Consider the following 25,573-nt stretch of genomic DNA (forward strand, 5'->3'; position numbering starts at 1 on the left):
AAGTTACACGTGGGACCTCCTACCAAAGCAGATGGAAGAACCGAAGATGAATGCGAAGATGGTACTGATTCTGTTTGGGTCGTTGCTCCCTTTGACCGCTGCTTCGCGGGTTTAGGAGCCTGAGCGAGATCTGGCCTCGCGAGACGGAGTTTATCCGTCAGGACTTGCCGCTCTCTGCGGCGTGCATGATGCTCTGCGGTCCTCGAGCTGATAGAACTTGAAATGGTGATATAATCGTGGATTCCTGCTGACATGGTGCCAAACGTTCTCTCTGCCATAATGATCTTCGCTGGCGAGATAGTCGAATGAAGACTTGCAGAGGTGGAAGTTGCCTTGGTGAGACGAGGAGCGAGACGTGTTGCATTGGGGAATAGCTCTCCTGATTCGTCTGCGCTGTTAATTGGGAACGACGACGATGGTAATGTAGGCATGCTTTTTATGACTTTCGATGTCATAACGAATAGTGCAGTCTCGTTGACGTCGGTTGGTTTCTGGGGATTCCTGGTCACGATCGGGGAACCACTGGATAGTTGGCTATATGCCTTTCTTTTGATCTCCTTCCCCGCCTCCAGTTGTGAGGGTGGTCGCTCTCGGTCCAACCTGGGATGCTTCGTGCACCGAGAACTGTTTTCAGAGTCAGACTGAAGAGATAATTTCCTCACTTCCTCCAATGACCGCTTTCGCTGCCGACCACCAGAAATATCCCGACTCTGAGTGGTTCGGGTCTGAACGTCGCTTGGCGGCGGGTCAAGGTCCGCGGCTTTCGGGGAGGCAAGCACATTATCGATGCAGGCAAATGGCCCCACGTCACCTTGAGAATGCTGTCGTTGAAATTCATCTCTAGGAGCGTTACTGGAGCTCACGAACCCAAGGTTGTCAAGTGATACAGGAGAAGAGCTGCTGGAGAGGTCCTGGACTAATGGAGAGGACAATGATAAGGGTGTAGATGGATTATCCGATTGCATAATTAGCTCGGTAGTCGAACATTCGATATTTGTTGTGCACGAGATACCCGCAGACAAGTGGGGAACCGGCGACGCAACCGGTGTAGGGAGTGTCCCAATTTCATCCGTCGCTCTCGGTGGAGATCCACTATGCGAAGGTGGCGCCCCACCCGTAGGTGCTCCGTCGGGAAGTCCTGACCCGAATAGCACCCATGCAGTACGTGCATGATCATATGATGCGCCTTCGTCCGAGGAGCCATCGGAGTCAGCGGCATGACGACTCTCGTTTACCTTTGGCACAATAAGTCTACCCGGAAATAGGCTTGACTGGTTGGAAGCATTCGAGCCTGCCATTCGACTTGGCCCAGCAACAGGAGTTCCACTCGGTCTATCCGACAAGTTCCACCTCACCCCTCGTACTTTGCTCTTTTCCCCCCTGGGAAACCACGTCTTTATCACTTCTAGCTTTGACTGCTTACTCCCCATGTCTGCCCACCTTTCTGCTGCGGATGAAGGTCCAACAAGATTCTGGATAGTAACATCTATCTCATCATTCCCAAGTGCCGGATTTATGAAAGGAGGTCCTGAATTCAATGTCAACGAGAAGATTGTAGGCTGGGGAAGGTTTTCGGGGATTGTGCTGGAAGTCATCGAGCATGGAGGGGCCGTGACAGAGTTGAAGCGGAAATGGACTTGAGGGGCTGGCAGTGGAGAGACGCAACTCTCAAACATTGCACTCATAGCACCCCAGTCGAGTCCATTGAAAGGGGGATGCAAAGTGTTAGGTATCACACGATGCGGGCGGAAGAGAGAGACGAAATTCATCAGTTCCGGCAATGGAGAGTGGCGACTGAGAGGTACAAGCTTATTTTGCGTTTATCACATTGGCGATCACACCGAAGAAAAACCTTGTCAGCAAAAATGCCAGTTGCCCGGGACGATGTCACCCTTACCAGTGAATCCACATTTTTACCTCGCAAGAGATGTCGCTTCACTTCAGCCTTGTAATTGTCCCACTGCACACTTCCCATAGTCACAGGGTTAATATAAACAACATTCTTCCCCTCCGCACTGAGGGGGTGATTAAATCCCTCTCCGCCGCATTCGTGAGGGGGAACATCAACGAAAGAACAACGATCAAAACGCTCGCACGCATGGAATCGGGTAGATGAAGGATCGCGAGTGCCAAGAGCACGCATCAGGGGGTCGGAGGTATTCATATAAATGGCATACTTATAACGGTCGAAATGAATCTAAGGTGAGTTGTTGAGACCCAATTTTTACAGAAACCGGCATTTATGGAAATAGCCGAGGTGAAGTAGATCCTACCTTACAGTGAAAGGCAAGCGCGATGCCTTTTAAGATGTCCTCATAACCCCAAGTCCAAGAATTTATGAAGAAAAAGGTAGTCGAAGGGAACAGAGCGATGAGTTCTACGAGGCCTTGCACCGCATACTCCTATCAATCATGATCAGCGCCCTCGACGTTTGCGCCACAAAGAGAATCGGCACACGACTCGCCTTGCTTGGTACTATGGTCATTGAGAGTAGGCTGGCTGTGTCAAGGTACACAGCTTCGAGGGTCTTTACGAGTCCCGTTGCTTCCATGTGTATTACCTCGTTACGAGCCACGAGGACACTGAGGTTCTCTGCCGAGTCCGCGAGGTACCGTTGAAGAAAAGGGTTCCGCGTAAGAGAGGAAAGAAACCAGGGCTCCGCCCGCACATCGCCTGTATGCAAGACTGACCCGCGATGGCCTTCTATGAGGAACCTACAGATAAGTATGGGAGAACGAACGTGTCAGGTATCAGAATTGCATACATTACCGCGCCGGGGCAATGGTTGGCGTCAATTAACGTGATAGTAACAGTTTCATTATCATATAGTTCAAATTCAGTGGGAGTATGCAGAGGCACTGCGCGCTAGGAAGTCTCAGCATGTGAGCAAGGTAAGAGTCGTTGACTGGCGTACGAGGAGGTCCCTGGACCCTGCGTAGAACTTTTCACCACTTGGCATCACACAGGGGTCGACCTTCAAGTGACTATATGTCTTGGTTTTCTGTGCGCGATATTCGTGATCGAAGAGTGAGCGCTCCGCATATACTTCGTGGCGCAGGAGCATTTCTTTTGCATCTGAGGAACAAATGATCTGATAACCGAATGACTTCGAGGCCAGACCAATAAGATGGTCTGAGTGTGTATGAGTTAATAAATGCAGGGCTGGCCTATTGTACGGCAAGGGTAAGCCATTTAGGGTGTCGGTGAAGTTATCCACACGTATTGGGTACGGGAGAGCAAAGGAATGGTATGGCGTATTGGTAGGCATCTCCTCGTCATCCAAAACAGCAGAGAGGTTAATAAATACTAGCCTTGCGGCGGCTGTGGCTTGACATGCGTACGAGTCGTATGTGCGGGTAGCAGTTGGCCCGAGGGTGATAACACGAGTAACGTCGCGTTCCGTGGTCACGTGCCTGATGTCACGCGTTTAATTTACGCGTGAGTCGATGATGCGCGTCACCTAGTCACTCAGTTGACAGCGTGGAATTCGCAGTCTGGATGTTGAACATGGAATGCTGTATGCCATCAGAAAATAACATGCTGTCCAGACTGTCTCATTTGTCATTCAATGGAACTGTCAAAATTATAGTAGTTATATTGTTCTGAGTCAAGCACAAAAGTGACGACCAAGTGATGCGTACCGGAAATGACACTTCCGCCATAACACTAATTTCAAGTGGCCTCGCACTAGTCTAAGCAGGTACTTCGAGAGCGGTATAATTATAAATAAAGAAAAAAGAGAGGGCCTCACAAACGAATGTGAAGTGAGGGAGCGAGGGTTAGAGGTGAGCAATGTTAACGCCAACGTCGTGTAGCATCAGGTGGCTCTTCTTATTTGAAAATTGTGTGGTCAGGCACCGATCCAGTCCCTCCAAGCAGAAAACATCATCAGAGTAAACGCTTGCGCTTCTGTCGACAACAGTCCAGTCTCGGTCCAAACCAAAGGATTTACGACGGGACTAACAGTCCCAAGGTTGGTAACACCACCTAGAACGGCATCCCGAATGTTCGCAGCGATGTCAGTGTAGTTAGAACCGAACTGGTCAGGATATAATTTCGCAACCCTGTACGCAACGGATGCCAGGGCTGCTGAAGAGGATGCATCGCCAAAGTTTGGCCCACCAGTTAAGTAGTCTGGAAGAAGATTATCGCTGCCCTGAAGCAGGAGGACCGGCGTCAGTAACACGTCCACACCTACTCGATAAGGACGAGCTCACCAGGGCAGCAAATTCGCCATCTAAGATCTCCTTGACCCAAGCGAGCAGATCTGATACTTGCGACGTCATGCTGGAGCAGAAAGAACTCTTCTGAATAGTGACGGCAACACGAAGCATTCCCAAAGCAGCCCATCCATTACCTGTGTGATAGTTAGGAAGCACACACGGAAGGCTGAAAATTGCCCGTAATACCGGTAGCCCAAATGCCTTCGTCGATCCATGAAGAGGTACTGTCGTCGTAGATGTGAGCCCAAAGTTTGCCAGTGGGGCCATCAATCAAGAGAGCATCTCGATAGAGGCGGCACTGATCATATGCGATCTGTAAGAGCGTTCCGTTGTTCTTCACTGCACCATAATAAGCGATGAATGGGAAGCCCATGTAGACCCCATCAGACCTACCAAGGACATCCTTCAGGTCGAACGAAAAGAAGTGTATGTCACACTTACCAGTACTGGGCACTATCATCCCTGGCTGAGATAGCACCTGTCCTGGTTCTAGGTGCGACGTTCAGAACCTGCAGGAGCTCATTAGCATGCTTACATCCATATTCTGGAGAGGGTATGATTATACATAATTGAGCTCCCCGTCTGCGGCATTTTCCCAGTAAGTGGCACGGTCAGTGTCCGTGAAAGTGCCTGATACGTACAATTAATGCTATTTGGTTAGAACAGAATGTGGTTTAGACGCCTTACCCATAAGAACGACGGACCCCGCGGATGCTCCATCCAGAGCAGCACCATCAAGGGCATCGTTGATGTTCTGACTGAGCCTACCATCCGGAGTTTGACGGACGGCAGCGCTGTACGCAAACTGAAGGGAGTCCAACGGGAATTGACTATTCGACACGAATGGGTTAGGCGCAAAAACTGAATATTCTGGGTCATTCCACTCTAGAATAGCCCCGGCTGCAGTCCCTTGTTCCCAGCTGAGTAGGGAGCTCAGGCAAGATACGGGAAAACGACGACACTTGCAACATACCTTGTTCTGATAGAGGCTTGCATGGCAGAGCGGACGGCATCTCCTCTTTTTGACCAGGCCTGGAAGTTGGCTTCGTCGGAGCTGCCCAGCGCGCGCGTGGACAGCAAGAGAGCCGCGAGAGGGATAAACCTGGAGAACGAATTCATGGTAACGAACGGAAGGGTTGGGTTGGAAAGGATGTGGCCGGCTGACCAGCCAGATTAAATATTGCGGGATAAACTTATGTGCCTCATATCACCACACAGACACCACTTCCCCGTGGAGACCTTCTACGTGTACGAAAGCTGTGATCGGACACTCCAGGATCCCCAGACTCGGGGTAGCAGGTATGGCCAGATTTGTGTCCCGTAAAATTTTGCGAACGAATTATTATACTTCAACGCATCGGGTGAGAGCCTGTGAGGGCTATTGCGCAAAGCAGCTGGGCGAATAACATATATATTTGAGATGACATCTCTGTTACAATCAACCTCGTTACCAGGAGACACTTGCATGCTTCTCATACCTGAGTCGTCAACGCTCAGCAGGGCCATGAATCACCAGTCACGACTGGCGCCTTTTAGCACCCCGCACGTCCTCAGTACTATTGACTAATGCTGTGATAGTGGATGGTTAAAAGGGACCGCCATTTAGCCGAGCAACTCACCAATCCGTGATGGAAATATGAACTATTTCTGGGGGGCTTGATGGAATCAGTCATCGGATGCCATACTTAAAACGTAACTTAACGTATGGTGGTGGCGTTGACTTTTCACGTTCACACGAAAAATTGTTTTCCATTACGGTGTGAGACACGAGTACGGGAATACGGAGACTGAATGTTGCAACTTTGAGTAAAGGAATCAATACTTCATTGAAAGTCAAATTCAGTTACTTATGTAAGTTTACTCGGATTTTCCCACAAGTGACGGTTACTGACCAGCAGAACCCTAGCGCCGCTGCCAGGTTCACTCTACAAAATAACAATAGCGACGGGGTATTAACGTCACATAATGGCCCGTAGGAATGGTTCGAAGCTAGGATTCACTACTGCTGTAGAAATGCAGTTCCACGCTTGGTTGAGAGTTCCGAATACGCCGCTCGCAATCATCTGCTGTTCAATGGTGGTATTATTCGCGTTTAGCTGTTATGTAACGATAGATCAGTATTCGTAAACACGTTTTCGACGACACTCACCTTATCGGGATGCACCCGAGCAATCGCGCGCATGTATGCGACCTTGACCTGTCCTTTGCCAACGACCTCAGCCATGCCCACCTTCTTCCATCCAAGTTCCGGCCAAAGCACACTATCCAAGGTAGTTAGTAACGCGCGGATGTTCGTTTCCTTTCCTTGCCGCCAAGCGAGTAACTGCGCGTCGACAGCATCTTTGTGAGCGCAACGTTCGGCATCCTCAGAGGCCGCAACGTCCGCTGCTGCGCGGAGTGCTGCAACCGCCGATGATTCGCCCGTCCCAATAGGAGCAGAAACCATGGAATGTTTGGGACGCGGCTTCGACAGCTGGGGCACTACGGTGGACGAGACAGATGGTCGGATTCCGGGCCTCCTCTTAGTTCCGTCTGGTGCAGATTGATCCCCACCATCCACCTATTCGCCGGCACCGTGCTATACCACTTGTGGCCAATGATCGTGCTGCACCAGCCCACTCCGCACCCACCAACACCTTCCAATCTGCGAGCGCCCGTGCCCACTTTTCAAGACCCTCATATGCTTCTGCACGACGTTGATATGCCTTCGTAAGCCCGCCAGCGAGATCGACCTCCGTACCCTCCTCTGTTCCACTAGTGGCCTCAACGATAACATGCATCCGGCCAATCTTTGCGTACGCAGTATCCGCTTTACTCATGTATCTTTCCGTGAGTGCAATTGCTGCACTACAATCCTCTGCAACACCAGAAAGTTCGCCGACCTTGGATAGCGCTGCAGCACGGTTTGTAAGAAGAGGAAGGCACAGCACGTGTCCTTCCGGCACTGATGCGAGTGCACGCGAGTAAGCAGCGGCAGCGGCAGGATACTGACCGAGCTTGTACGCTTCAGTGCCTGCTGACTTTTGAGATTGGTACGTCCCAAAGACGGCGGAGGAAATCGTAGCAGTCAATTTGCGCGGAGGGACATGTGGTGGACTGCGGGTCAGTAAGCGGGAGGATGTTGAATTCGAGGTGGACGGCGTTAGCTCCGTGTTCGGCTTCCCCTTGGGGGGGTGAGATTGGTGTACTATTTGAGAAGCATCGTTGCCAAACAAATCAACTTCTTCAGTGGTCGCAGGCGGTGATGCTTGGAATTGGATGTCGCCAGGGGAGCTGCGTAATGATCTGGACTTGCATGACTTGGATTCGTGGTTTTCATCTTTGAAACCTCCTTGCGGCTTGTTTTCCCGTAATCCCCCCTCACCAGAGCCTTCCCGCATCCAACGGGGTCTTCCATCGGCACTGCCAGCAACCCGAGCAGAGGAAGCACCGGTCCGTTCCTCGTACATCTTCACGGCCCGCTCTTTCCCTTCCTTAAACAAGGCATTTGCGCGACTAAACATGCCACGCCCAATTTCACCTGCCTGGGAAAGGAACCGCTCAGTGGAAGCGGGAAAATCTGCAGTGTCAGAGTTGGGTTGTCTCTGCTGAGCGTTCCGAGAACCTAAATGAGACGGTTTGCGGGTCGCGCGAGTCGGAGGTCCCCTGAATGTACGATTCACCGTTTCCGAGTCCAAGCCCCCAGAGCGGTGGTTGTCTGACTCGGAGGGAGATGACGCTTCTCCATGAGCTAGAAGCCAGTCCAAGGCTGCCTGTACGTCGAAACCATCGGCCGTACAGGTAGATACCAGGGCCGACCGAGCTGTTTGGGGTGAAAATCCCATTTCAACTAATTGACCAGTTATATGAGGCGGTGGAGAAGTGGTGGGGGTGCGTGATAATTGTTGAGCTGTAGAAGGAACGGGGGCAAGTTGTGGAGGAGGCGATGGGCGAATAGAATGGTTCTGCTGAGGTTTTAGCGATGGTTAGAATACAGCACCAGACATGGACAGAAAGAATGTGAAGCCGAAATTTGCAAATATAAACATGAATAAATGGTACGTACGACTGGCTTGCAGAGATCGCCAAGAATATCATCTTCGCGTACATTCCCGTCAAGAAGAGCATTCTCGCGGTCGTTCCGAACGGCGAGATTGGAGGAAACAGAGCTGTCTGTCTGGGAGCGCTGAGGGGAAGGAGAAACAAAATCGTCTATATCCCATAAAGACTGAACCTTGGGCTGCGCTTTCAAACGCGCAGATGAGTGAGGAGAAGAAAAGTCTGACAATCCCCAGTCATCTTCATCTTGACCGACACCAGAGTCAACTTTCTGGGTAGCTTTTGCGCATCCAAATGTGAAATCAAAATCATCTTGCGGTGGGGACTTGACCGCAGAGGACATAACGGGAATAGTGGTTTGTGCAAGAGAATCGAGGCCATCCCACGCCGATGGTATAGTTGACTGTGAAGATATCCTCCCGTTCTCTAGCTGTACTTGTTGCGCCTTTCCTTTCTGTGCCAAAGTGGCCTTCTCGGCCATAGACATGTTAGTAGCTTCCTTAGTACTCCCGCTCCCGAAACCCATGGAAGCATCGAAAAGCCCACTGAAAGCGTCAGAGGAGACATTCTGTCTTTGTGAAACCGTCACTGGCTTCTGTTGTATCTGCGCCTGAAGGGGTAGATGTGTCCGTGATGTTGGTTGTGATGCCGAAAGGGCGGAGAACGCATCCCACTGCGGGCGTTGACTCGGCGGGTTGGGTTTTTGAGCGGAAGACGCGCCTAGCCTTTGGGGCTGTTGCGTTTGTTTCACAGGCGCAGATGAAGTCCACAGATCAGCAAAAGAATCAGCCATGTCGGTTCTGTATTTTGTAGTTCTCGACAGTCCGCCACGGCAGGGCACTCAATTATTACATAATCATGTAACAGAGCCACGAGATAGGGATGTGTAGAGAGACCTATGTATCCGCACCCGATGAACCTAAAAAAAAATCTAATCGAAATGATGGTTTTTGTTTAGCTGATGGAATTCCTTGTCGTGCTGACACTCTCTCTTCGTTTACCCTCGTCTTGTCCTTCTAATATGGTCAGTAACTGTTTCATCATTTGGCTCTGCAGCTCCACCGTCATGCGCAACTCGGAAATCTGTCGGCTCAGCTCCGTCTGATTCTGGGCCAATTTTCTGTTCGAGAGATCTCGCGGCTCCAGTTGAGAGTCGAGGCGATGTGACATGAAAGGTGTAAGGACGGAAGCCGAGACCTGTGGGTCACTCTAAAGTAACCAAAGATATGATAAGTGATTGAAGTGATTGTGACATGATAAACAGGGCCTACTTCGTGCTTCGTCATTGACTCCCACACAATGCTAAACTCCCTCCCCAACACGAAAGATGGCAAGGCGATAAGCAGAAGCCCGAACACGAGCAACGGCACCGTGATCAATCGACCCAAAAAAGAGCGTGGGGTGATCTCTCCATATCCAACGGTGGTGATGGCTATGTAATACCGGGATGTCATCAAGCGAGATCGTTCCCCAAGATGCACAGGTCAGACTTACTAACGAGGACGAACCTTGTTATTTCAAAGTTGGTGAGATAGAGTATTCTGAGCAACTAGGTGCACTTACCAAGCTGCAGCTGGGATGGACTGCAACGGGTCAGTAGGTGTATTGCAACATCCAGCAAATGCTTACAGGGAATTGAGATGGATCTCCGTCGGGATTGATGAATGTCTCTAGGGTGTCATCCCAGGTGCCTCGCTCAGCAAAGTATCTGTGAGGTGGTCAAACCAAGTATAGGAAGAGGTGTAGGTTCTCACAGTAGAGTACTGAACACAGTGAGTACCATAGCTATGAAGAAACTCAGAGCAAGTAATGCATGGTGCGATCTCCTGACGGCCAAATACATGACTTCAATGGTTCTTGGAGAGATTTGTGTGAGAGGAATTTTCTTCACGGGTTAACTTAGATTGGCTCACAAGAGTATGGTGCTGCTGTATCTGAAGGGTCTGAAAACCCGTAGCAGCCGAAACATCCTAAGAATGGAGAAACGGAACATAACAGTCTGGGAGAGGTTTTATTGGTATTGGGTTGCGATGTATAGAGCTGGCAGCATACGGTATCTTGGTGCAGCATTACTTCTATATAATAAGGTAGTATTCCCAAAGCATCGATCACGCCGTAAAACGCTGCATGGGTCGTCATGAATACTGACCAGGGGTAATGAGATGGAACGTACAAAACATCCATTTGACGAGAGTTATCCACGAAGAACTCCAAGCAAAGAGACGGGCACTGTATTCCACGGTGAATAATGCGACGAGACTCGTTTCCAGTCCAAACCACACACGAGGGGAGATTGTGTGGAAACTTGGGACTGTTTCTAATATCGTGACTATCGCAGAAAAGACAATTAAAGATGTCGAAGCGAAGTGGACCAGGAACGCGGAGGAAGACGAAGTGGGCCTCTCGAGCAGGTCGAAGGCAGCGCGCTTGTGAGGTGATTTGATTGGATCAGGAGGCTCATCAAACGAGGTGGAGTTGGGAAAAACATCATCGATGTTCCGAGGCGACGAAGGAGGGTCTTCAGTAAGAAACCGATTGGATATGGGTGACCGAATGCGAGGAAGCGGGATTGGTTGCGACATGTATGTAAGTAGCAAGAGACTAAGATGGAAATTTCAGGCAAAATCCGCAGGGTATCTACTGCGCCGAAACAGTATTGGCTATAGAATTCGGAAGCAATCAATTCTGCCAACAACTTGATTGGAACTTCCAGCCTAGGGTTCTTGTAGAATTGAAATTGACAGTCTGTTTCTATGTATTCCCTAAACTCTTTCAGACTACGGCGATCTCAGAGGCCCTCCGGACTGCGGTCCCATGCACGAATTAGGGGATTCCTGTCCCGGGTCGGGTGCAGTCGACCATCAAAGGAGCGCCCTCGATGGCTATTTAAGAGGTTACGATTGAGCTGCGAGCGTCTGACACTTCATCGTTATCGCTCCCACATCTCCATGTAAGTCATCTCGATTCCTGACCCATCGCCCCCAAGCCAGAGGCCCGACCTTTCTGGACCTTCCCACACCACTTTTTTTCTTTTGATTAGGTACTTGGGCTGATGGAACCGTTGCTCAGATCGACACACTGTCATCCGCTTGCAAGTATGGAACATGTGCCGGAACCCACATCAACACCTCCCTCCGACAACGTAGTGACACGCAGCTATCAACTAGAAATGCTTGAAGCTAGCCTCATTGAAAACATCATCGTTGCTCAAGATACGGGATCTGGCAAGACGCATATCGCAGTGCTCAGGATAAAAACCGAGTGCGAGCGCCAGCCTCACAAGGTTGACCACACTTTTCTTTGTGTATCCTTCTTGTAACACCTCGAGCACAGGTCTCATGGTTTGTGGCCCCTACTGTCACTCTCTGCGAACAACAGCACGACGTTATCTCCAAGGCCATTGGGTTAGTGGGGTTGATCCATGGCGGTCTTGAACCAAAGCAATGGACGGACCCAGAGCTCTGGAACACAGTTATGAAGAACAATCGTGTGATCGTTTCCACCCCGCAAGTTCTCCTAGATGCTCTCAGCCACGGATACGTTAGCCTCGGTAAACAAATCGCTCTTCTGGTCTTCGATGAGGCACACCACGCCGTCGATAATCACCCTATGAATTGTATCATGAGGGACCATTACTTCTCTCTCCCGGTGCGCCAACCTGCAATGTCCTCCGGCCATGGGCCTGTCAGGGAGGAAAGACCTATGGTTTTAGGCCTTACTGCCAGCCCCATGTTTGGTGGTGATGACGTAGCTGAAGCTTTCAGGTGGAGTTTTGTCCGACTGATCGCGTGGTTTTTGCTCCCTCATATACCTCCTTAGAAAACTGGAGATGAATCTCGACAGCGTCATTCGGAGGCCAAGGCGACACCTAGAAAACCTTGCTGATTACGTTCATCGGCCGACCTTTCGATACGTCACGTACAGCCAGCACGAACATTACTTCACGTGCCATTTAGCTTCGCCAAATCTGCAGGCCCTTAAAGGAGTTGTGGACGCGATGGACATTGAACAAGATCCCTATGTTCTCGGGCTCCGCGAGAATCTTCGTAAACGACCTCAGGAACCTGAGCGGCAACGCTTGGACCAAAAGTTGTCCAAAGTCATACATAAGGAGGATTCTTACACTCACAAAGGACTACGGAACCTCGAAAAGACGGCACATGACATCTGCTATGATCTAGGACCCTGGGCTTCTGATTGGTTCGTTCAAGAGGTCGTAGATCACGCCTTGCAAAGTGCCTCTCCATACAGCGAAATCATCTCGGCTTGGCAGCACAAAGAGAAAGCCTATCTCATCGAGCACCTCAACAAGATCAAGCTCTCCCTTGTGCCCCCTGACCCTGAAACCATCGATTTTCGCATCTCTGACAAAGTGCAAGCGCTGCTTCGGACACTTGCGGAGGAGAAAGCTCGCTCCGAAAGCTCCAACGAACCATATAGTGGCCTCCTTTTTGTTACCCGCCGCGACGCTGTCCTTGCATTGTCCGGCATTTTGAAATGCCACCCACGTACGCGGGATGTTTTTAGGATTGGTACCCTTGTTGGAACCTCCGAAAGCTCCTACCGAACTGCCCTTCTTGATATTACCCGGAAAATGGTTTCGAAGTCACAAAGCGATACTTTGACCGAATTTCGGTCTGGTGACGTAAATCTGGTGGTGGCGACCGCGGTTGCAGAAGAAGGCCTGGACATTCAGGCCTGCGGAAACGTGATCCGTTGGGACCTCCCGTCCAACATGGCAAGTTGGGTTCAGAGCAGAGGTCGGGCGAGAAGGAAGCGCAGCTCCTTTGTGCTCATGTTTGAGGCTGGGTTCGATGATAGCCGCGTTGGGGAGTTCGAGGCACAGGAGAGGGCAATGGAAGAGATGTATAACAAGGAACGCGAAAAAATTGGTGCGACAGCGCATCAGCTTGGACTGGTAGTCGATGGTGAAGACACCGACACCGTGTTCAGAGTGGAATCGACAGGGTAAGCGAGAGTCCTATATCATTGCTGCGCACGCTAACATAAACTCGCTCAGAGCGGTGCTCACTCTTTCAGCAGCCATCAGTCATTTGAATCATTTCTGTTCAATCCTACCAGCTACTCGACATGAGAATTACCAACCTCTCTATGACATAGATCCGCCGGACATGCCTGAAGGCTGGCACTCCTTTGAACCGCGCCGCAGGGATATCTTACCTTGGCAGGGACCCTTCGGCTGCACTCTGACGCTACCGAAGGTCATAGATGCTAAACTCCGCGTTCACGTTGTCGAGCGGGTGCATCTTTCAAAACGTTCAGCCTACCAGCACGCTGCATTTCAGGCTTATGTGGCTTTGTATAGGGCCGGTCTCCTTAATGATCATCTCCTCCCCTTGGTGTGCGTAAAGGAGCGCATCTTAGATGAAGATGAACAGTTATTGCGCGCCCTTATTGACAAGCGTGCAGGTCTGGCTTCTGTCGCGAGGCAGCTCAATCCCTGGCAGCCAACTGAAGTTCGGGATACCTGGTGGTCAGCGGACATAACTGTCCACGGCCTCCCTTCCCTCACATTGTTCACGCAAGTAGAAGTGCCAACCCTCAACAACGACACTCGGCTTACCCTTTACCATCCTATAAAGGGGCCACTGAAAGTCACCATTTCTCCGGCAAAACTGGTTGAACTCGCTGCGGAAGACGGGGAAATGGCCCGCCATTACACTAGAAGACTTTTTTGGACTCGGGTTGGCTCTCGGATGACATGGGAACACCTCGACTTCGCGTATCTTTTCATGTCCTTCGCTGACCCAAATGCCGCTGTCTGGGAAGGACGTCGTGAATGGTGCAAGAGTGAGAACGGAGATGTTGACTCCGAGAGGGTTCTCTTAGTCAATGCTGAGTTCTTCGGCAAGGTCTATAATTATCCAACCGACATTGCCTACGTCCGTGAAGGTCAACATGGAAAGGCGTGTCGTTTCATCGGATGGCAGTTCGAAAAACTGTCACCTGAAGACGAAGAAGAATTGCGCACTTCGCGAAAGTACTCGCGGATCGAAGATTTGCAAGTGACATACCCACTCCTCATCGCGGAACCCCTCCCTAACAAGATCGACCTTCTACTCCAACGATCTGTCGCAAAACCCGGAAAGCACACAATCGTTATACCCAAGTATTGCTGCGTCGAACTCTGTTCGCCTGCAGAATGTGAATATTCCTACATGCTTCCCTCAATCCTTCGTCACCTTACAGTCGTTATGACCGTTGAGTCACTTCGGCGCACCTTGTTCGTGAAAACTCCTGGACTAGCCAGCATACCTACCTCTCTCCTTATTCCGGCAATCACTGCTCCTGCTGCGGATGATCACATAAATTATCAGAGGTTAGAGTCCCTTGGAGATGCCGTCCTCAAGTTCGTTGTTGCCGTAAATCTTATGGCACAGTACCCACTGTGGCCGGAGGGCTATCTCACCCAGCGTAAAGACCAAACTGTGAATAATGGACGCCTCGCCAAGGCAGCAACCAAAGTCGCACTTTACAAATGGATCATCCGAACCAAGTTTACCCCCAGGAAATACACACCCCTATACCTCACGGAACCTATAGATGTCAGCCGCATGGAGGTACCCCCAAGCGAGGAACCCGTTGCAGAGAGCGGAAAGCCCAATAATGAAACTGAACAATTATCTACGAAGATGCTAGCTGACGTGGTCGAATCTTTGATCGGTGCCGCGTACCTTCATGGAGGATTTAACCTCGGCATCGAGTGCGCTCGGCTGTTTCAACTTGGTTTGAGCCTCACCGGGCTTGAGGGCAACGTTGAAAAGATCCTCGACCGCGTTGAACCTTCGGCCGATCTCTCTGGTCAGCTCGTCCACGTAGAACGGATGATTGGGTATACTTTCCAACGCAAACTTCTGCTAGTTGAGGCACTCACCCATGCAAGCTACCACTTCGATACCCAAACCGTGTCATACGAGCGTATGGAATTCCTGGGTGACGCACTTCTCGACATGTTCGTCATTGACTATTTGTACCACTTCCCCGGACGTGCGTTCACCCCTGGTCAAATGCACATTTTCAAGGCTGCGACGGTTAACACGTACTCTCTTGCCTATCGTTGTCTGCAGCTCTCTGTCGAGGTGGACGCCAGCATGCCTATGCCGGATGCGAGAGGTCGAATCACTTTACAGCACAAGACAAACCGTGTCCATCTGTACCAGTGTCTCCTGCATTCTTCCACAGTCGTCCTGGAGGACCAAAAGTTGTCATTCAGACGTTTTGAGAACTACAGCGCGGAGATCGAGGAGGCGCTCAGTGTGGGCAAAGTCTTCCCGTGGGCCGCACTCACACGTTTGCAACCACCCAAATTCCTCAGTGACATGATTGAAAGCATTATTGGTGCTGTATACCTCGATTCGGGTGGTAACATCGAGACCGTTCGGACGCTACTTCGGACGCTGGGAATTATGGATTGTCTAGAACGGGTCGTTAGGGAGAAGGTCGATGTCCTGCATCCCGTCTCGCGCCTTGGCATTTGGGTTTCCCAACAACATAAGCAGATTAATTACGAGTTCAAAAATGAGAAGGGTAATGTGGTCTGTACCATTAAGGTCGAGGGCCTGGAATCTGTCCAGGCAGAGGCGGAGAAGAGAGGACGTGCCAGCCAAGAAGAAGCTAGGTTTGCAGCGGCGGAGAAAGCGATGTCAGAATGGGGTGTTGGTGATATGTGGAGCATATCGAAGTTGTGAAGCGTCATCTAGATCGGGGGTCGTAGAAAAGGAAGACATACCAGACTCCGCAATACGTACTCAACCTGTACTTGTAAGGAAGGAAGCTTTGTCATTCTTGCTACTCTGCTATGCATGTAGGGAATAGAACAAAAAGAAAACGCCAAACAAATGACATGGTTCACGATCTGGACTGCAAGGCATCCGGCCTAGTGCTCTGCTTCTTCCCAAGTCCTTCCTACAGTTTTGATCAAATCTGCCTCAGTAATCTTCTTTCCGCTGGTGAAATAGCCAGCTGCGATTTTCGCATCAATCTCGACCCGTGAGTCTGGGGGAATAAGGTGCTCTGTAACAAGGTAAGGTGTGAGAACGTCCTTGATACATTCGAAAAGAAATTACCAGGTAAATCGTATCGTTTGAGGATGGGTATTCCAGACTGAACGATCGCATTGTATTTCCTACATTTTGTCAGATATATAGTACTGGTCAAAGGAAAGTCAACCTCACATGTCACTCATAGACACCATATTGTCGATCTTCTTGATACCGAGCCAGTGAAGAACGTCGGGCATAAGTGCTTGGAACCGCATATCCTTCACGCCGGCGATGAGTTCCGTAGCCCTGAAGTATTTGTCGGCGGTGTCACCACCGCGCTTGCGGAGATTATACACGAGGTATCTAGCATATCAGGATTAGCAGGAAAATGAGTAGCTCAAGGTCAAAGTTACTTACTTGGTAACTTCACCCAGAGCTCTTCCTTCCTTGCGGAAATATACCACTACACCGACACCCCCGCGTTGCGCACAGCGAACGCATTCCTCGATAGCGAAGACAAGGTAAGGCTTACACGTGCATATATCCGAGCCGAATACATCCGACCCATTGCCTGAAACATCGAACATCAGTACCACAAACAAGTCCTCGGGGAACGAATATGTACATTCGTCGTGAACACGCAGTGTAAGTTCTTTGCTCTCATCCATCAGGTATTCAGGGTTTCCAACTAAAAGCGAGTCAGTCTGAATAGTACAAACAATGACCATCGCACGCACAGATGTACACGGTGAGGTTGCCGATGGGAGGAAGGAAAACTTTGATGTCAGGGCGAGTGATGAGCTCGGGGTACATTCCTCCAGTGTCCTCAAAAAGAGCACGGCGGAGGAGACTCTCAGAACTAGGTGCCTGATAAACCAAAAGTTAAGCGAACCCCAATCGTCACTCACATGCCAAAGCGCTCTGCAACACCAGGAAGGTACCAAACTGGCTCGACAGCCGCCTTACTTGTCGTGACCTCTACACCGGGGTCCATGTCGCTGTCAGTACCATCTGGATTCTTCAGAGGTCTTGTACGGAGAACAATGTGTCCATCGACTACGATATCACCCCGCCTCGCGGACTCGTCCATCTCGCTCAGTTTGATATGTGCCTTGGTAACAGCAATACTGGGGCGCACATCTAGACCGAGTTCCTCTATTTCACGCTTGAACACTTGGGGAACAAGGTGACCCCATGGGTCAAATGATACAATTTTGTGAGGGTCGGACCATGCAGGTTGAGGAGGAATTGGCACCGGCGGTTCGGTCTTAGAATAGTCGGGCTTGTGAGATGGAGATAACGTGCCCATTGCAATAGAAAGCGCGCGGTAAATCGAGTAAGAGCCAGAATGCGCTCCAATCGCATTACGTTGCTTGATGGAGGTGGGTAACCGGGAGCAAATGACGGGGCCCCGGTTTGAAGGGTCGGAGGTTCCCCATTGAAGAGGATACGGCTTGATGCCGTGCTGGTCCGGGTAGGCTAAATGACACAGGGGTTAGTAATTTCATCGCTTCTTCGATGACACTTCTTAAGCGTCAACTTTATGTACAAAGGAAGCAAGGTCACCGCAGCTACTAAGTACTGGCTAAGATCCGGAGCATGCGATATGCACGTGCCCGTATCGTGCTCAATGCTACCGAAGGCAAGGAGATAACATATCAAAAGGATGGGAGATGCTCACTCGTCAGGAGCACACGACCAGGATATAGTGCCCTCTCGCGGTCTTTGTCAGAAATTATCTGTTCTGCAGAAGTCCCGACGGGTGGAGAAGATACAATCTGAGCTAGAGACGTAGATGGTGATAAGAGAAGACTCTGAGGTGTTGGCGAGCCCGGTTGTCGACCTGGAGTTGAAGGCTCGATACGGGAAGGTGATACAGGCGACGTAGGTGTGGTTAGTGAGTCCAACTGAAGGCGAGACCCAAATCAGAACGATGGACGACGGGGTAAGAAGACCAGTTCGGTTCGCGACAGGACATGACCCATACCTTTGCCTGGAGTGCCTGCTGAGACACCTGCAGTGAGTTGAGTCGGGCAAGGATTTGTTCCAACAGTGCGTCGTTAGTGGACATCTTAGTGACAGTGGAGGATGATGGTGGCAGTCGTTAGCAGGGCGCTGCTTCCAATTGACGTAGCATTTAAGAGCTCGGTTGTACTAGTGCCGGCCGCAAACTTAGGAGACTTTCCTCAACCGGCGACCCCGAAATTCGAAACTATGATTTGAACGCTGGTAAGGACTGTATCGAAGGTTACATTATTTAAATATCATAGACACGTCAACGACCGTTCATACTACGAGTTGGGCCGAATAAAATTGCTAATAAAACTTCTGGAATTATATGAACGTCACGAGGGAACCTGGCTAGTGTGATCAATAGTCGTCTTCCTCATCCCTAAAATAGTCACTGATATCGAACTCTTCATCTCCAACAGCTCTCAACTCTGCTCTCACTTGAGCAAATGCGCGCATGAGGGCCTCGTCGCCACCAATGTGCGGACTTCCAGTAGGAATATCCCACCCCGCAAACGAAGCGGACCTCCGCAGAGTTTGTGACCTTCGCTTCTCAGCCGGAGCGAGAATGACGGGATTTGGAGGAGGAAGGGGGGGAAGGGGGCGGATGACAGGAGGTGCTTGAGGAAGTAGCCGAGGGGGAGGTTTCGAATAAGTCGCAGGAGCATAACTGGGGTTAACAGGATGTCCGAACATTTGATTTCCCTTTGATGCATTTGAATGTTTCTGGGAACCAAACTCGGCTGTGTTCCCTTGGGCCTTCATTTTCCCTTTATTGGAATACTGCACGGCCGACTTGTTGGTAGCGTCCCTCAGTCCTGTCGTCAATGGCTGTTCCCTCAGCACGGGTCGAAACTGGACATCTTGGGGCATAGGTATCGGGTATAGAGATATCTGTGTAGGTATTGCATGAACGTTTCCGCGTGGTTTTTCTTGGTGCACCGTAGATTGCCACACATCCCCTCTCTGACCGCTTCCGGGACCGCCCCACCTGGCGCGATCACGATCCGAGCCAAGATGCCCCCCATTCCTAGCGTTCTTCGCTAGCACAGCTTCGGTGACCTGTTCAAGTGTCGGAAGAGTCCCATGTGCAACATTGTTTCTATATGGTTGAGAATTCCCTGTCCGCAGCTCTGGCTTTGCGGTTTTGGACTTCGTCGTCCATTCCGGTTGGATGGACGGGCCGGGGCGAAGCACCCCGGAGGATGCCAACCGACGGAGGCTCGGCTCCGGGGGTACACAAGCACGTTTGAAGACGTTTCGATAATGGGATTCAGAGGCGCCAAGAGCACGGAGGGCATCTTCACGAGCACATCGAGGGGAACAGAAACAAAATTCGTGTTCTGCTATGGTTGGTGCTCCGCAGGAACAAAGGCTTCCACGAAGTCGTTCGAGTGCAAAAGGTTGATAGATCTCGGCCATTTTCACGAAGAAATTGGAGATAGAAGAGTAATCGCAGGGTATAGCACGCACACGTTTGGAAAGCACGGATAGCTTTCGAGCAAACGAGCTTGGGTGAGGGTACAACTGAGAGGTGTCCCGAGGACGAGCTTTTTATCTCACCTCCTGCGTTCCTGTGGCACGCACGTCTGTGGACATCATAGTCAATACAATCGAAATGAGGAGAACCAAACGGGACTCCTAAATGGCCGGTGGTATCGCTTGTGCCTAACCACGACAATAGTGATCGCTAGAATGTTCAACATGAGCCCGACGAAATATTTAGGTCAAAGCGGACTTCACAAAACATACCTTGGTACGTGCCATAGGGACAAAGCAAGTTTATATCTCGATCTAGGATGAAAAGCATCCCATAAGCATAATGACGACTTTCGGTGAGGTGGACCACATTGGTGGATTTATTCAGTGACATTCCACAATCACTAGAATCACGCGAAATCGCACAATAAGGCGCAGATGGATGATAAAGCTCCGTGATATCTGCCGCTTGCTTTGGTTCAAGTTTTAAAGCAAAGCTAATGCCAATGGGGCCTAGTAACCGCCGCAGTCACGACTGTTCACAGATACTATGTGCTCACCTGAGAAAGGCGTTCGCGCCACGTTGTGGGTCCGATGAGAATCAGATATTCCAACTCCGGGGAAACGAAAATGCTGGTTTGTTCGTTGAGCATGGACCGGGGCAGCGCGGGCCGGAAGCGGGAACCAACATCGTGAGACATAACTTCCATATATAGCCTACCTGCTTTTTCACCTTCTTTCGAATCTTTTGACAAGCTCAGCCCCTTGTGGGATCATCAAGTTCAAGATGCGCAAGCAGCTCGACCCACGTATACCAATCCTTATCAACAACAATGTAAACGAAAATCATCGCTCATTTATTGTCTTGGTCGGGGACAAGGGACGTGACCAGGTGTGTCGTTACAACCCTCCGAGCATGTCACGGGGCTGACGATGCGTGTCGCTCTGGTTCTAGATTGTGAACTTGCATTTCTTGCTGTCTCAAGCAAGGGTATCCGCCCGTCCCTCTGTGCTGTGGTGCTACAAAAAAGAACTGGGGTTCACAACGTGAGTCTTTGGTCTGTGATATGCGGATACCTTGGTCAAAACGCCGGATCCTTCCCGCTCGTCTGCAACAATCTCCTATGTGTCGTGCCGCTGACGGTTCGAAGCTTTAATGCGCATCCTTTTATGTGTGCCGTATCCACCCAGTCGGATGCTAATATTGGTCTTTCAGCCATCGAAAAAAACGGGAAGCCAAGATAAAACGCGATGTCAAACGCGGCATTCGCGAGCCTAACGAGCAAAGCCCTTTTGAGATCTTCGTCACTGTCACCGATATCCGCTACACGTAAGCCAGGCCAACTCCCTGATTGTCTGCTCACTCGACCATCCTCCATAGATACTATAAGGAGTCTCATAAGATTTTGGGCAACACCTTTGGCATGTGTGTACTACAAGATTTCGAAGCTGTTACGCCCAATCTCCTAGCACGCACCATAGAGACCGTGGAGGGTGGTGGTCTTGTTGTTTTACTTCTCAAAACCATGACATCTTTGCGGCAGTTATACACCCTGACTATGGTACTTTTTTTCTTATATCCATTGCGCCAATGCTAAATCCTCACTGTAGGACGTTCATGCACGCTATCGAACTTCATCGCACGACGCGGTAGTCGCACGGTTTAATGAGCGCTTTATACTTTCCCTCGGCGCATGCTCCGATTGCCTCGTTCTCGACGATGAACTCAACGTCCTCCCGATATCCAAAGCCAAAGACATAACGCCTATAGAAGATGCACTCCCACCGGATCCAGGCACAGCAGAATTAAAGGAGCTACAAGATAGCCTAGCGGAAACACCTCACGTAGGCGAACTGGTGAAACTCACACGGACGCGTGACCAGGCACAGGCGCTACTGACGTTCGTCGAAGCGATCGCAGAAAAGACTTTGTCGAGCACGGTCGTCCTAACGGCCGCTCGTGGACGAGGAAAGTCTGCAGCGCTTGGCCTTGCGATTGCCGCTGCAATGGGGCACGGGTACGCCAATATATTCGTAACGAGCCCTAGTCCAGAAAATTTGAAGACGTTGTTTGACTTCGTATTCTTGGGCCTTGATGCCCTGGGATATGAAGAACATCTTGATTACGACATCGCCCAGAGCACAAATCCCGACTTCAACAAGGCCATCGTACGCGTGAACGTGTTCCGGCAACATCGACAAACAATACAAGTAAGTAGCTGTGGCCATCTCGCATCATTTACTCACGATACATTGGACCGTACGCAGTACATTCAACCCGAAGATGCACATGTCCTCGGTCAGGCCGAACTTGTCATAATCGACGAGGCCGCTGCGATCCCTCTTCCACTAGTAAGAAATTTAATGGGGCCGTACCTCGTTTTCATGGCGTCCACCATTAATGGCTACGAGGGTACCGGGCGCTCTCTGTCTTTGAAACTTATTCAGCAGCTGCGCGAGAGCACACGCCCGTCAGTTACTAAGGAAACTGTTGTTGGAGACGATGGTTCTACGTCAACGAAATCCAAGAAGCCTATTCACGCCAGCGCCCCTCGCGCGAGAACTCTGCATGAAATCAAACTAGAAACACCCATCAGATACGCTGCGGGAGACAAGATTGAACGATGGCTGCATTCACTGTTGTGTCTCGATGCAACGTTGCCAACCAAGGCCTCCTCAGCCCTGCAGGGTTGTCCCCATCCTTCTACGTGTGAACTCTACTATGTTTCGCGAGATACGTTGTTCAGCTTCCACCCAGCTTCGGAACTCTTTTTGCAGCGTATGATGGCCCTTTACGTGGCGTCGCACTATAAAAATCAACCAAATGATCTCCAATTATTGTCTGATGCACCGGCTCATCATCTGTTCGTCCTCCTACCGCCGCTCAAAGATGACGAGAGCCATCTGCCGGAACCGCTCGTTGTCCTTCAGGTTGCACTGGAGGGTAACATTAGCAAGGGGGTTATTATGGAGGGGCTTACCCGTGGCTTCCGTGCAGGTGGTGACATGATTCCGTGGTTGGTGAGCCAACAATTCCAAGAGAGCAAGTTCGCACAGCTTTCGGGGGCTCGAATAGTGCGCATCGCGACGCACCCCGACTACGCAAAGGTGCCATAATCTCCGTTCATATGGAGAAGCCCGTGCTTATCACTGACTGGTGTCTGACAGATGGGGTATGGGTCCCGTGCGTTAAAAGCACTGAATGAATTTTACTCTGGCGAATATTTCAATCTTGACGAAGCCGCACAAGTGGAACCCTCTTACCCTGATGTCACTGTCGTTGACCCCGTAAGTTGCCTTGGAAACTCGAGTTTCACTCTTTCCTCACATCTCCTGACTTGTTATAGACGACAAACCTTCAAACCGATCTCCCTACAGTCCGGTCACCGAATGCGATGCCTCCCCTTCTTCAACGCCTGTCAGAGCGGAAGCCCGAGAGTCTGGATTACTTGGGTGTTTCATACGGTTTAACACCTCAGTTACTCCGGTGGGTATGCTCACACCACAATTCTTACGCCTGCTGACTTTATCGTGTCCCGTTATCTGATTATGATGGTTCCCAACGGCGGGATAGCTTCTGGAAGAGGGCAGGCTATATTCCGCTTTACATCAGACAAACACAGAGTGAACTCACTGGAGAGCACACGTGTGTGATGGTTCGAGGCTTGAACAATTCACCCGAGACTGAACTAGAGTGGCTGGGAGAATTTGCAAACGGTATGCTTTCAGTCGTCTCACCCATGAAGGGTCCTAGTCTAATGTACTCCCTCTGGTAGACTTTCGACGGCGGTTCCTCTCGTTACTGTCTTATAAATTCAGGGAATTTGGGAGCGTTATGGGGCTTAGCATTTTGGAAGCCGCGAACGCTGGTGTTAAAGGCAATGGGCATGCCACCCACGGTACGTTTATTGAATCGACTTTGCCGCTTCCTGGATCGTGAATGGCTACTCATCATGTCCCAACCGTAGTACTTGCTGCGCAGGAGCTTTCTCTTCTTATAACGCCATATGACCTCAAGCGTCTCGAATCGTATGCAAACAACATGCTTGACTATCATGTCATATTAGATCTCCTCCCCATAATCTCAGCGCTCTTCTTTGGGAAGCGACTGGGTGATGTGAGCTTGTCAGCTGTTCAAGCATCCATTCTCCTTGGCATGGGACTGCAGCGGAAAAGTGTCGAAGAACTTGAGGTGAGGTTTCAGAGCGGATTCAGCCTAACCACTGTCCTATCCTTACACCTGATCGCTTACTACGGACGGCATCCACCTCCCACAGAAAGAGCTATCTCTACCCGTCTCACAAACTCTTGCCCTTTTCGTGAAACTCATCCGCAAGATCACCAAGAAGTTGCAGGACATCCAAAGGGAAGCAGTTGGTGCCGACATCCCACTAGTAGCATCCAGCAATGTGTCTCGCGTTACGTCCAATATTGATGCAGAACGTACAGAAGGGACGGGCGGGGATATGTGGAAGCCCATGAGCACCAATATCGAAGATGAACTAGACGAAGCCGGCGACGAAGCGACACGTATCCTGCGAGAGCGGCAGCGTGCCATGTTCGAGGCCCTCGATCTATCCCAGTGAGACCTTCCCATCTCGCCGATACGTACATGACGGGAATGTATGCCTTCTGATAGGTATGCGATCGATGATAGTGCAAAGGACTGGAGTGCGGCAGAAGCACAAGCAACGAGACTGGCAACGGGGACGAAAGGATCGACAGTTGTGAGCGTTCGGAGCACCGCCTCGGGAGGTAAAAAGCGCAAGACAGAACTTATTGAGGGAAATGGGGAGAAATCTCGAAAGGGGAAGAAGACGAAGCGGTCATAGAGGGGTTCCTCGAACATTTCTGATGAACTCGTGGGGAGGCGGAAGAATATTGTTGAGAGTACCCGGTCCTGACCGGTTGTCACTCGGGACAAGGTCTCCACGACCCGTCGCATCGGGATAATATATGCCATGTGGAGGGAGTTCAGAAACCTCAGAACGTTAAAAACGCTAGACTGACAGATTATGGGGGAGAAGCTGTCACCTGCGTGGTCGGCCGCAACCGACAGGTGACAGAGGTACTCGCAATGATGCTCATTGATTTGTGTGCTAATAATACATGTCGGAAGGTATACGTGACATCCCCACGTGTCCCGACTCGAGGAAAGATTCGGAACTTTGTAACATGTTCCGCGTCCGCATATGCCCGAATGGACGTCTGTTGCGTCATCATGTCACGAAAGTAGAATCCGTTCTGTGACGATGTGATGATAGCTTGAGTATAAGCATGAGGTGAGCGTATTCCTGGATGCATTCGTAGTCCAAGTTTGAGAAAGCCCTTTTATCGTCTAAGATAGCGTCCGGGTCAGAGTTCTGGGGTTGTTACTCAAAGACAACAATGTGGGATATACTGTACTGCGGTGATGATTCCTGTATAGCTTACAGGTGTGACGGGATAACCCGGGAAGCGTACGTGGCTGCGCTGATAAACTCAGGGTGGATATTGCCGATAGCATGCAGACAGCCACTAGAACCTGTACATACCACCCACCTTGACCAAGATCCCTGGTAGTATAGAGAGGATACAGACGAGATGGTGGAGGGGGGGGGAAGGCAGACGAGGACGAAGAGTGTCCACATTTTTTCATTATCTGCCACTTAGCCCACTTTACACTACTTTACAACTTGTTCAACCTCTTCCACACCAATATCAGACCCTCCATGCCTGCTGGAAGCCTCACTAATCATTCATTAGCTCAGTGCACATTCCGTCCCACGTCCAGACAAACTACATATGTTGGTTATCTGGCTAATAACTATTAGCGCGACC

General features: G+C 50.5%; 8 protein-coding genes across 8 annotated transcripts; 2 read left to right on the forward strand and 6 right to left on the reverse strand.

Moving 5' to 3' along the window:
• Positions 1-1,361: 1,361 nt before the first annotated feature.
• On the reverse strand, positions 1,362-3,268 carry F5J12DRAFT_685516 (beta-lactamase-like protein; the record flags this gene model as incomplete). Its single annotated transcript, XM_051740305.1, has 7 exons — positions 1,362-1,559; positions 1,638-1,808; positions 1,898-2,197; positions 2,274-2,402; positions 2,456-2,714; positions 2,765-2,865; positions 2,915-3,268. Coding segments are annotated over 7 exons (1,512 nt in total), but the record flags the coding sequence as incomplete, so codon positions are not given.
• A 489-nt stretch (positions 3,269-3,757) lies between these two features.
• Positions 3,758-5,819, reverse strand: F5J12DRAFT_300736 (uncharacterized protein). Its single transcript, XM_051738805.1, has 7 exons — positions 5,197-5,819; positions 4,911-5,143; positions 4,789-4,853; positions 4,665-4,732; positions 4,410-4,612; positions 4,218-4,357; positions 3,758-4,156 (listed from the first exon to the last, which is right to left on the reverse strand). Exons 1-7 carry the CDS (start codon positions 5,340-5,342, stop codon positions 3,851-3,853), a joined length of 1,161 nt encoding a protein of 386 aa, XP_051604202.1. The 5' UTR covers positions 5,343-5,819; the 3' UTR covers positions 3,758-3,850.
• Positions 5,820-6,069: 250 nt separating this feature from the next.
• Positions 6,070-9,063, reverse strand: F5J12DRAFT_801808 (uncharacterized protein). The gene is made up of 5 exons (XM_051744381.1): positions 8,269-9,063; positions 6,784-8,170; positions 6,373-6,755; positions 6,272-6,319; positions 6,070-6,249 (listed from the first exon to the last, which is right to left on the reverse strand). Exons 1-5 carry the CDS (start codon positions 9,052-9,054, stop codon positions 6,223-6,225), a joined length of 2,631 nt encoding a protein of 876 aa, XP_051604203.1. The 5' UTR covers positions 9,055-9,063; the 3' UTR covers positions 6,070-6,222.
• Positions 9,064-9,076: 13 nt separating this feature from the next.
• Positions 9,077-10,863, reverse strand: F5J12DRAFT_801813 (uncharacterized protein). Its single transcript, XM_051744382.1, has 9 exons — positions 10,435-10,863; positions 10,314-10,384; positions 10,175-10,260; positions 10,016-10,117; positions 9,891-9,969; positions 9,825-9,844; positions 9,756-9,769; positions 9,533-9,693; positions 9,077-9,470 (listed from the first exon to the last, which is right to left on the reverse strand). The coding sequence occupies exons 1-9, from the start codon at positions 10,841-10,843 to the stop codon at positions 9,216-9,218; spliced, it is 1,197 nt and encodes a 398-aa protein (XP_051604204.1). The 5' UTR covers positions 10,844-10,863; the 3' UTR covers positions 9,077-9,215.
• A 495-nt stretch (positions 10,864-11,358) lies between these two features.
• F5J12DRAFT_903059 (uncharacterized protein) lies at positions 11,359-15,970 on the forward strand (the record flags this gene model as incomplete). Its single annotated transcript, XM_051748356.1, has 4 exons — positions 11,359-11,544; positions 11,595-12,025; positions 12,081-13,229; positions 13,282-15,970. 4 exons carry the CDS (start codon positions 11,359-11,361, stop codon positions 15,968-15,970), a joined length of 4,455 nt encoding a protein of 1,484 aa, XP_051604205.1.
• An 82-nt stretch (positions 15,971-16,052) lies between these two features.
• On the reverse strand, positions 16,053-18,437 carry F5J12DRAFT_300862 (GTP cyclohydrolase N terminal-domain-containing protein). Its single transcript, XM_051738807.1, has 9 exons — positions 18,252-18,437; positions 17,946-18,171; positions 17,173-17,743; positions 17,002-17,123; positions 16,890-16,952; positions 16,682-16,835; positions 16,457-16,627; positions 16,349-16,407; positions 16,053-16,295 (listed from the first exon to the last, which is right to left on the reverse strand). Exons 1-9 carry the CDS (start codon positions 18,333-18,335, stop codon positions 16,159-16,161), a joined length of 1,587 nt encoding a protein of 528 aa, XP_051604206.1. The 5' UTR covers positions 18,336-18,437; the 3' UTR covers positions 16,053-16,158.
• Position 18,438: 1 nt separating this feature from the next.
• Positions 18,439-19,787, reverse strand: F5J12DRAFT_300861 (uncharacterized protein). Its single transcript, XM_051738806.1, has one exon. The coding sequence runs from the start codon at positions 19,694-19,696 to the stop codon at positions 18,635-18,637; it is 1,062 nt and encodes a 353-aa protein (XP_051604207.1). The 5' UTR covers positions 19,697-19,787; the 3' UTR covers positions 18,439-18,634.
• A 699-nt stretch (positions 19,788-20,486) lies between these two features.
• F5J12DRAFT_300919 (GNAT acetyltransferase 2-domain-containing protein) lies at positions 20,487-24,676 on the forward strand. The gene is made up of 13 exons (XM_051738810.1): positions 20,487-20,645; positions 20,709-20,800; positions 20,970-21,083; positions 21,135-21,315; positions 21,365-21,964; positions 22,022-22,861; positions 22,922-23,041; positions 23,101-23,240; positions 23,328-23,470; positions 23,530-23,652; positions 23,722-23,945; positions 24,031-24,335; positions 24,393-24,676. Exons 1-13 carry the CDS (start codon positions 20,541-20,543, stop codon positions 24,583-24,585), a joined length of 3,180 nt encoding a protein of 1,059 aa, XP_051604208.1. The 5' UTR covers positions 20,487-20,540; the 3' UTR covers positions 24,586-24,676.
• The last annotated feature ends 897 nt before the right edge of the window (positions 24,677-25,573 follow it).

The sequence above is a fragment of the Pisolithus orientalis genome, assembly GCF_024613125.1.
Source record: "Pisolithus orientalis strain OTSU chromosome Unknown F5J12scaffold_3, whole genome shotgun sequence".
NCBI classification, from domain to species: domain Eukaryota; kingdom Fungi; phylum Basidiomycota; class Agaricomycetes; order Boletales; family Pisolithaceae; genus Pisolithus; species Pisolithus orientalis.

Coding starts and splice junctions, on each gene's coding strand:
- F5J12DRAFT_300862 (XM_051738807.1), bottom strand. CDS start 18,335: ATGTCCACTAACGACGCACTGTTGGAACAAATCCTTGCCCGACTCAAC. Junction 16,836..16,889: donor ACTGCGTGTTCACGACGAAT/GTACATATTCGT, acceptor TCGATGTTTCAG/GCAATGGGTCGGATGTATTC. Junction 16,408..16,456: donor ATGGTGTCTATGAGTGACAT/GTGAGGTTGACT, acceptor GACAAAATGTAG/GAAATACAATGCGATCGTTC.
- F5J12DRAFT_300919 (XM_051738810.1), top strand. CDS start 20,541: ATGCGCAAGCAGCTCGACCCACGTATACCAATCCTTATCAACAACAAT. Junction 23,241..23,327: donor TTAACACCTCAGTTACTCCG/GTGGGTATGCTC, acceptor ACGGCGGGATAG/CTTCTGGAAGAGGGCAGGCT. Junction 23,471..23,529: donor GCTGGGAGAATTTGCAAACG/GTATGCTTTCAG, acceptor TCCCTCTGGTAG/ACTTTCGACGGCGGTTCCTC.
- F5J12DRAFT_801808 (XM_051744381.1), bottom strand. CDS start 9,054: ATGGCTGATTCTTTTGCTGATCTGTGGACTTCATCTGCGCCTGTGAAA. Junction 8,171..8,268: donor GCGATCTCTGCAAGCCAGTC/GTACGTACCATT, acceptor CTAAAACCTCAG/CAGAACCATTCTATTCGCCC. Junction 6,756..6,783: donor AGCACGGTGCCGGCGAATAG/GTGGATGGTGGG, acceptor AATCTGCACCAG/ACGGAACTAAGAGGAGGCCC.
- F5J12DRAFT_300736 (XM_051738805.1), bottom strand. CDS start 5,342: ATGAATTCGTTCTCCAGGTTTATCCCTCTCGCGGCTCTCTTGCTGTCC. Junction 4,854..4,910: donor GGGGTCCGTCGTTCTTATGG/GTAAGGCGTCTA, acceptor TGTACGTATCAG/GCACTTTCACGGACACTGAC. Junction 4,733..4,788: donor CAGACGGGGAGCTCAATTAT/GTATAATCATAC, acceptor GAGCTCCTGCAG/GTTCTGAACGTCGCACCTAG.
- F5J12DRAFT_801813 (XM_051744382.1), bottom strand. CDS start 10,843: ATGTCGCAACCAATCCCGCTTCCTCGCATTCGGTCACCCATATCCAAT. Junction 10,261..10,313: donor TAATGCTGCACCAAGATACC/GTATGCTGCCAG, acceptor AACCTCTCCCAG/ACTGTTATGTTCCGTTTCTC. Junction 9,471..9,532: donor AGTCAATGACGAAGCACGAA/GTAGGCCCTGTT, acceptor TGGTTACTTTAG/AGTGACCCACAGGTCTCGGC.
- F5J12DRAFT_300861 (XM_051738806.1), bottom strand. CDS start 19,696: ATGGCCGAGATCTATCAACCTTTTGCACTCGAACGACTTCGTGGAAGC.